General features: G+C 29.5%; 1 protein-coding gene across 1 annotated transcript in view; it reads right to left on the bottom strand.

Moving 5' to 3' along the window:
• Positions 1-10,139, bottom strand: part of LOC111632204 (huntingtin-like) — a 156,198-nt gene that overhangs the window by 39,322 nt on the left and 106,737 nt on the right. The window contains exons 43-45 of the mRNA XM_023376581.1: positions 8,712-8,889; positions 6,750-6,823; positions 6,236-6,413 (exon numbers count right to left, since the gene is read on the bottom strand). Coding sequence (XP_023232349.1) covers positions 6,236-6,413; positions 6,750-6,823; positions 8,712-8,889 — 430 coding nt within the window. The remainder of the gene's footprint in view (positions 1-6,235; positions 6,414-6,749; positions 6,824-8,711; positions 8,890-10,139) is intronic.

Genomic DNA, 10,139 nt, shown 5'->3' with positions numbered 1-10,139 from the left:
TTAGAAAATAAAATTTCATGATCACTTAAAATTCTGCTTAAATTTTTAACTGAAGAAATTTGTTTTAAGTTTAATTTTCTCTGTTTTTAGTAACAAATTGCAGAAAAATAGGTTAAATTTAGGGAAATTAGTCCCATGTTTTATAAAAGTATTTATTAATTAAAAACTGCAGTACAATACATAATACTTTTAGTTTACTAAAGGTTATAGCTGTTGAATATATCAGTCAATATCTGTAACCAAAAAAAAAAAACTGATTGTTCTAATATTGTTTATTTTGGTTAACAACTCAAACTCAAAAATAAAATTCTCTGAGAATTTCAGGTTTTCTGGAAGTGTTTATTCTCTCTGTCATCTCTTTCTATATATATATATGTGTGTGTGTGATGGAAGAAAACATACATAAATAATGTGTGTATGTATGTATGTATGTATGTATGTATGTATGTATGTATGTATGTATGTATGTATGTATAAAGTTTCCCTCCATTTTCAATCTCTGCATATAAAGTATGAAGCTTTTGTTATCAGTCAATTAATAATTAGCTGTATATATCTTATATTTGTTTATATGTATGTGATCAGTTATGCAACCTTTGTGCATTTGAAACTTTTTTACAATTTTTGTTAATTATCATAATTCTTGGTTATTCATTCATTTTTGAATATCACAATTATTGTATTGTTTTCAAGCTTTATAAACTAAAAAATTAATGCAAACATTATAATTCTTCATTATGCCAAAGTCTCTTTTAACAATTAATAAATAATTTGTGAGAACTCAAAACTATATATAATTGTAAATAATAAAATCAAATCTATCAATTATTTTTCACCATCTATTTTATATTTTAATATTTTCTTTAATTTATAAAATGTTAAAAATTATCTGCAAATTACATAACACAATCTTAACGTGTAAAAATAGAATATCATTCTTTATTATACATTAAAAACCCCATGTTAAAAAGTATATAGTATTTTTAATATGCATCCTTCAGATTTTTAAATACTTATTGCTAATGACTTTACTAATAATGTTAAGAATTATGACAATCAATAAACCTATCATTAGTGAACAGAAACATTAGATTTGTGATCTGAAGGCAACAAAGCAACTAAAAGTACAAATATTATAATATATAACAAAAAGAGGGGGAAAAAATTCATTTGTAATGATTATAAGAAAAAAAAAAAAAAACAAAGACTTAATAATGATTAAGACATAACAGCATACCAACAACAAACAAAAACTAAGAAGAATCAACAAATGACTGAAGAACAGATTTATACAACAATAGATGAAAAAAACCAAACTAAAATAAATTTTCTAAATTACACGAACTGCTGCAAGAAAATTCTTATTCTCAGCTGCTACATATCAAAATAAACATGAGAAATCAAATTCTATTAGATGAGTTTCAACAATAAAACAAGATAAATCAACAATTTAAAAAAATAACATTTTAAAACATTGTATTTAATTAAAATAAAAACCAAGAAATTTGGATCATTGTCATTACTATTATAACATTGTATAAATAATTTTTTGATGAAATTTGAAATATCAACAATATGTTATCCTGTTGAGGATTGCTACATTGTTGAATCAAGATAATGTTCAATATGTTTATGTTTAAAGTCAAAACAATGTTTATTATACACATAAATTAACCTCTATAAACTCAGAGTTGCTTCTATTAAAAAAACCAAATTATAGTTTCTCACATGTCAACTTGTTAAAAATGGACACAGACATCTTGTTACATACAGGTATAAAATACAGGTATACCTCGACTTATGTCGTTTCGAGTTACGTTGTTCCCGATTATACGTCGTTTGTCAAAAAAGTATATGGAAAAATAAAAATCCAGTTTAAGTCATTTTATTCGACTTTACGTCTGTCCGCCACAAATATTGAAGTCGTAATATCACTATAAAAGCGTTTAAAGCACATAAAATCACATTAAAATATATACATTTACAAGTATGTACTGTATTTACAGTACACATACAGTACGGGGGACGCGAGTCTGACAAGTTGGATGAATTTTAGCTCCTGAATAAACAGTTTTTTCTTGGATAATAGTGCGTCTATAATATTAAGTTATATATCATCGGATTCAGCTAAGTGAGAGAAGTCCAGTGATGCCACTTTTATGACCCTGGGGTCAAATTTTCGGAAGATATTACGAGTTGAAAAGTCGACTTTTCGGAGTCCATTTTCCCGGAAGAGGAAGACCGTTTATCCGGAATTGACAACGGATTTTCATCAACCTTCGAACTGACAGTACTACCTCAAATTTTCGGGGGTACAGGACCAATAGTTTCCGAAATATCGCCACTTCTTCGAATGTTAACGTCGGACTTTGTAAGCCCGCATCGGGCCTTTGGCGACAGACTTTAAAATAATTTTAAGGTTATCAGTGACACTAGGCCATCAGTAAACTTTCCTAAAAATTTCATATCAAAACCTCTATAAATATTTAAACTTCAGCAAAATTAAAATACATCAAAAATCATCAACTTTCTACACTGAACGAAACACATCGTTTCCAAGGCAACGGTTAACAACTTTAGCAGCTACAACGCATATCAACTGTCATTAACGGTCGTCTAATGACGTCATCATCAAAACATCGTTTTTTAGAAGATTTCTGCGTTTTTAATCATTTTTGGAAGGATTGCCAAACCAGAAATAAGGATTGAAAGACAATCAGCTTGTATAACACCATGTATTAAATTGTATAACTAGTTTTAAGTAGTGTTAACTATTTTAAGTTATTTTAATTCTATCTCTTAGTGCTGTGTCACAGAGTTTACTCTGGGATACAGTATTGCTGGGCACAGAGCCTCCTTTCCACAAGACACTCCTTCTAGCATAAGTTTAATTTTAGTGTACTGGATTCAACAATAATAGAACCAAAGATAATTCTAACTCCTATAGAAGAAGAAATGGATGATAGCAGAATGGAGACTAACCAAGAAAATACAGACATAATAGAAGAGACTGAAAGCATACTAATAAAGGATGCTAATAGAATATTGGGGATGATACTAGAGCTCTGTCCAGAGCATACAAATACAAACATAAAACAAAACCATAGGATAAAAATCAGGGAAAGCGTGACCAAACTATATGGATATATGCATGAAATGTATGCAATTGTGAAGCAGGTCCGAAAGAACAAAGCACAACAACAGAATGTCACACAATCCACTCAACCAGACAACCAGACTACCAGTGAAATAGGAATCAAGGCACAACTGGAAAACATAATAACCAGACAACCTACTTACGTGGAGATAATGAAAACTAACCTACAAAACACACAAAGCCAAACAACAAGAGTTATCCATAGAAAAAGTGAAGATGGAGATAGCAGCGCCGTTCTGGTTTATCCAAACAATGAGGAAGGTACAGAAATCAATATGAAACAAATAGAGGAAAAAATAAAGGACAAAATCGCCACACCAAATCAACGTGAAAGTTAAACAAATTAAAAAAGTTCGGGGCAATAGAATCTGTTTCAGAGTGGGAACCGAAGACGAAGGAAACAGACTCAAGGAAGCCATAGAAAATATAACTGAAATAAAACCAAAAATAACATGTAAGACGTCAACAGTAAAACAACCAAGAATCATATTGTTAAATGTCCCAAATAGCATAGAGGAAGAAGAAATAATACAAATAATGACAGAGCAAAATAACATATGGAGAAATATGGACAAAACCACAATCACAACAAATTGTAAGATCAGCACAACAATAAAAGGGGAAAAAAGCAGGGAAAACTGCAGACATGTGGTAATGATGGTTACACCACAAATTCGTAACATAATAATAAATCAAAGGAAAATTGCAATGTCATGGACTACGGTCTGGGTAGATGATTTTGTGCCGGTAACTAGATGTTACCGGTGCTGTGGATTTGGACACTGGGTAAGAGACTGCAAAAAAGAGCAGACATGCAGTCAGTGCACAAAGGAACACAGCTATAAGGAATGTCAGGCAAAACATCAAATCCCATCATGCATTAATTGCATTCAAGCAAACAGAGGTCTACCAACAGAAAAAAGGAAAGCTACAAACCATAATGCATACAACAATCAATGTCCCACATTACTTAAAATAAAGGAACAAATAATTGGAAGAACAAATTATGAACTATAACAGCAGAAACAGCAATACTCTGAATAAAAATATAAAAAGAATGCAAAGTAACAACCAACAACAAGAAGGAACAAAGAAAGGACTTAACATACTTCATCTGAATGCCCAGAGAGGCAAGGCCCCTAGCTCTTTGTTAATGCACAAAGCAAGTAAAATTAAAGCAGACTTAGTATTATTACAAGAACCCTACACGGTTAACAATACAGTGGTGAGCTTGGGCAACTGGCAAATTTTAAATAATAACAATGGGAAAACTCAAAAAAGCTGTATCGCAGTTATCAACAGATCAATAGACATTGCGCTTATTCCAAAACTTTCCTCTGATATTATAACAACCGTAGTCATACACCATAAGCCTCTTATATATATTATCAATGCATACTTATCACCAAATATGAATGACAAGCAAACGATGACTGAATTGAGCAAAACACNAACATTGTTTCCATCTCAGCGATAATACTGTGACGTTTACGAATGATGCTTGAATTTAAAGATTGAGCATTTTTCACAGTGTCGAGAATTTTTTCTTTGCCTTTTATAATTGTTCTGACCGACAATTCCAGTAGATCAAACTTCTTTGCCAATTCACAAATTTTCATTTTTGTATCAAAGTCTTTAATAATAACAAGTTAAATGCGTTAGTAACAAATCGTTCGAAAAGTCTAACGAAATAGGAATAACGATGACGTCATTCTCGTTTAACTCGTTAGACTTTACGAACATACCCAATGTTAACTTTACATTCCAAAGATAAAGTTTTTCTTTTCTTGTTTGATGTGGAAGAATTAGTTCTACTTCATTTGGATGACATAGTAGAGTCTCTTGAGTCTCCGTAGATATAACAAACACAGAAATAAATAACACAAAATAAATTGTAGCTATGTGTCGATTCCGCGTGACACATCCAAACGTGTAAGCTGAACAATAGTGTGGGGGGAGTGAGTAATCAAGGGTTGCGTGGCACTCAAACAATAGACAAATCAATGAGATTTGAAAATCGCGTAACTCTGGGTTCGCGTAAGTCGAGGTATTACTGTATCAGCATATTAACGGTCGTCTAGTGACGTCATCATCAAAACATCGTTTTTTAGAAGATTTCTGCGTTTTTTTAAAAATAATTTTTGGAAGAATTGACAAACCAGAAACAAGGATTGGAAGACAATCAGCTTGTAAAACACCATGCATTAAATTGTATAACTAATTTTAAGTAGTGTTAACTATTTTAAGTTATTTTAATTCTATCTCTTAGTGCTGTGTCACAGAGTTTACTCTGGGATAAAGTATTGCTGGGCACAGAGCCTCCTTTTCACAAGACACTCCTTATAGTATAAGTTTAATTTTAGTGTACTGGATTCAACAATAATAGAACCAAGGATAATTCTAACTCCTATAGAAGAGGAAATGGATGATAGCAGAATGGAGACTAACCAAGAAAATACAGACATAATAGAAGAGACTGAAAGCATACTAATAAAGGATGCTAATAGAATATTGGGGATGATACTAGAGCTCTGTCCAGAGCATACAAATACAAACATAAAACAAAACCATAGGATAANAAGTATTTAAGGCAATTTTTTTTACATAGCCAGATGATCGTTTGGCTATGTATAAAAATTATATTAATGTGGCAACAGAATTAAAATAATAAACATTTTGGCAAAAAATAGAACAACAACAATGCAGTTTCTATAATAGTTTTTTTTTTTGTTATATTTAAGATATTTAGCATGAAGTTGAACAATGATGACTTTTATTTTCATTTGCCACAAATTATCAAAACAGTCATCATCATAAATTTTATTGTATTATTAAAAATAAATAAAGCATAAGGTATTTATAGTTAGTTATAATTTGCATGATTATTTCAATTTCAAACATTGTATTTAGTTTATTTTTTCGAATAATATGTCTTATAAAAATATGAAATTTATCTAACAACTTCTCTGCAATTTTTATGTATGAAAAAAAATATTAAAAAGCAAACAAAAGATATGAAAAACTATAAACATTTTAAATAAAGATTTGAATAAAAAATAGATCAAACAATACACTTACAATGTTTCACAAGATGATAAACTGAAGAAACTGCAGAAGATATCCAAGTAATATGACTAGAAAGACCAATCACAAATGATACATTAGTATCTTTTAAAGCTGCTTCCATTATTTTCATTGATAAATACTGATATTCAGGGGATATCCTTTGATTTGATTCTAGCATCCAACTAATTGCCTAATAAAAATTTAATAAATACTCAAACTATAATTTCAATTATTTTCAATATTCTATATTACAATTTAACTAAATTTCTTTTATTAAATATAAAGATGGCTCCACACATTCAATATTTACTGATTCCCAAATAATTGCTTATTGCCCAAGTATTTGTGGAAGTGTTTGTCATTTGGCAAGCACTTATGTACACACGATTATTTGACAAGCTTTGGTTCATTGTGGAAATACAGAATGTTTGAGATTTATTTCCTTTGATTTGGCACAATGTACTAATAAGTAATGGGAAACAGTAAATACTGAATATTTGAGAAGTCACAAGTAAATCCACATTACTCTGTATTGACCAAATGTTTGTTGAATACTGAATGTGTGGAGCCACCAAATAGTCACAGGTAAATCTAACAAATCTTCAATAAAATTTTCTCCTCAAATATTTTATATTTTAAAACATAATTAAAATTTTATATTAATTAAAAACGATCCCTCCCCCAGATCTCACATTTTATAATGACTTAATGAATTGTTATTTTCATTAATATATAAATAACTCTTAAATTTCTGTTTAAACCAAAATACTAAACAGTTTAAATGTAAACATAAAATGTTTTATACTTTGCAAAGTAGTTTTGTATTATATCTGAATACAAATCTTTGCCAACAAGGAAGAAAAAGCAGATGTTAACTCGACAATTCTGTCATGATTAATGAGGAATGTGAGCATAATATGGGTGTGGGTGGTTACACCAAAACAGGTCACTTTTACAAAACAAGCCATTTATTTGAAAAGTACATGATGCTTACACAGTTTTAGTCAAAAACTTCTCAGATGACAAACAAAATGTGGAAAGTTCAGTCTATGTTGGTTATCATCATTGTTGGTTATCTAATAGCAATCTGATGGAGTTTTGATGCTGATACAATGACCCCAGAGTAGACTAGTTGGAAGTCAGCTGCAGTGGTCAACAGAATGAAGAAGAAGTCAAAGGCAAGAGGGGAATTGACAAAAGGACAAGTAAGATGAACACAGGAGAACCAATGCTCCATGTCCTTAAATTTTGAGATTTTTAAAGTATTTTATCCCCAAAATTCTTTATTTGATTGGTCCCGATTTTCTCTCTCCACCTCCCAATTGGTCTCTTTCCTGATTCCAGCCAAAATTATATGACCAGAAAGGGGTCAGGAAAGATTACTCTCCATTAATCAATTTGACATCGTTATTTGACTTTGTCCAAAAGTGTTAACCAAACTTTGAAACTTTTGCTTGTATCTCACACAGTGATATTTTCTTTTCTGACATCTAAGAATTTTTTTTAATCTTTATTAATATTAACTAAAACACAATGGTTTTTCTTTCAAAGTAATGATTCATTTCCTCAGTTTTTCCAAATTTTAAAACTCAATTTTCTCAACTGACATTCTAAACCTTCCAACCTGTTAGTTCACATAAACCCATGATCTCACAGGGGCCAATTGTACTTTGTTTATTTCATACCTTTGTGACAGATCTATTTTATACATTTTTGTTAATAAAACATTTTTTTTAAATGAAGTGAATTTCTGTACACTTTATAGATAAAGTCCAGATTCTTTATTAAGTCCAAATTCCTTAATAAGTGAGGTCCTGGTTAAAGAATATTTATAGATAAAGTGTGAGGTTTGGTTAACAAATTTCATGTGATTCATGCATTTTAATCAACTACATCTTTAAAAAAAATTATATAAATATATTAAACACCCCGAAGCCTTATATAAATATATAGATTCATAGTCAAATTATTAAATACTTGGCTATCCCAAGTATTTAAGGCAATTTTTTTTACATAGCCAGATGATCGTTTGGCTATGTATAAAAATTATATTAATGTGGCAACAGAATTAAAATAATAAACATTTTGGCAAAAAATAGAACAACAACAATGCAGTTTCTATAATAGTTTTTTTTTTTGTTATATTTAAGATATTTAGCATGAAGTTGAACAATGATGACTTTTATTTTCATTTGCCACAAATTATCAAAACAGTCATCATCATAAATTTTATTGTATTATTAAAAATAAATAAAGCATAAGGTATTTATAGTTAGTTATAATTTGCATGATTATTTCAATTTCAAACATTGTATTTAGTTTATTTTTTCGAATAATATGTCTTATAAAAATATGAAATTTATCTAACAACTTCTCTGCAATTTTTATGTATGAAAAAAAATATTAAAAAGCAAACAAAAGATATGAAAAACTATAAACATTTTAAATAAAGATTTGAATAAAAAAATAGATCAAACAATACACTTACAATGTTTCACAAGATGATAAACTGAAGAAACTGCAGAAGATATCCAAGTAATATGACTAGAAAGACCAATCACAAATGATACATTAGTATCTTTTAAAGCTGCTTCCATTATTTTCATTGATAAATACTGATATTCAGGGGATATCCTTTGATTTGATTCTAGCATCCAACTAATTGCCTAATAAAAATTTAATAAATACTCAAACTATAATTTCAATTATTTTCAATATTCTATATTACAATTTAACTAAATTTCTTTTATTAAATATAAAGATGGCTCCACACATTCAATATTTACTGATTCCCAAATAATTGCTTATTGCCCAAGTATTTGTGGAAGTGTTTGTCATTTGGCAAGCACTTATGTACACACGATTATTTGACAAGCTTTGGTTCATTGTGGAAATACAGAATGTTTGAGATTTATTTCCTTTGATTTGGCACAATGTACTAATAAGTAATGGGAAACAGTAAATACTGAATATTTGAGAAGTCACAAGTAAATCCACATTACTCTGTATTGACCAAATGTTTGTTGAATACTGAATGTGTGGAGCCACCAAATAGTCACAGGTAAATCTAACAAATCTTCAATAAAATTTTGAAAAAACTTAAAATATTAAATATATAAATATGTTATAGCTACTAGTATCTATGTATAAATAAAAAATTTGCTAAAAACTGATTGACAGTTAGAATTTGTTTAGATTCCTTATTGTCAATTTGTTAAAATTTTAAATGATTAAATAAGTTTATCTATCAAATGAATACTTTAATTAACCAATTATCGATTTACCATAAGTTTTTATTGGAATTTGATTAATTCATTCTGAAGACCCAAAAAATAAAAAATATACACTTTCTAACTACATTTATTTATATGTAATAATAAAAATACATATATACACAGTCTTGCATTTTTATTAGTCATGTTTTTTCCGTTTGTGGAAGTTAAAGAATCTGTCCAATGTTGATTGCTTTTCTCTCTTCTTCAGGATTTTTCAGAAGTAATTAATAGCATTGTAATTGTAGATATTAATAGATTCATAAGTAAGTAACTAGTGAATAGTAAGTAGCATTGTTAATAGATCCCTATTAACCTCATGGTTAATAGGGATCTATTAACCATCCAGGTTAATAGATCCCTATTAACCTGGTAATCCAAACCAGGTTAATAGATCCCTATTAACCTGGTTTGGTTGCCATTCTAAGACCGTTGTTCTGACATCCTCCCACTTCTTCAAAAGATCTTTAATAGCAGATATCGGCATTAATCCCTCTTTTTCAGAAGAAAACATATCTCGCCGAGTTTCTTGGTGTTCTTCATTCAAGAGTTCTTGGCGTTCTTCTGTCATCAGATCTGTTTCAGGTTCTATTATGAGCTCTTCAATGTTCTTTATTTCTCAGATGTGATTTTTGTTACTCCTT

The sequence above is a fragment of the Centruroides sculpturatus genome, unplaced genomic scaffold, assembly GCF_000671375.1.
Source record: "Centruroides sculpturatus isolate CEXI.00-Female unplaced genomic scaffold, Cexi_2.0 scaffold631, whole genome shotgun sequence".
NCBI classification, from domain to species: Eukaryota; Metazoa; Arthropoda; class Arachnida; order Scorpiones; family Buthidae; genus Centruroides; species Centruroides sculpturatus.
Note: the sequence above shows the minus strand (reverse complement) of the source record. Positions and strands in the feature narration are given on the sequence as shown.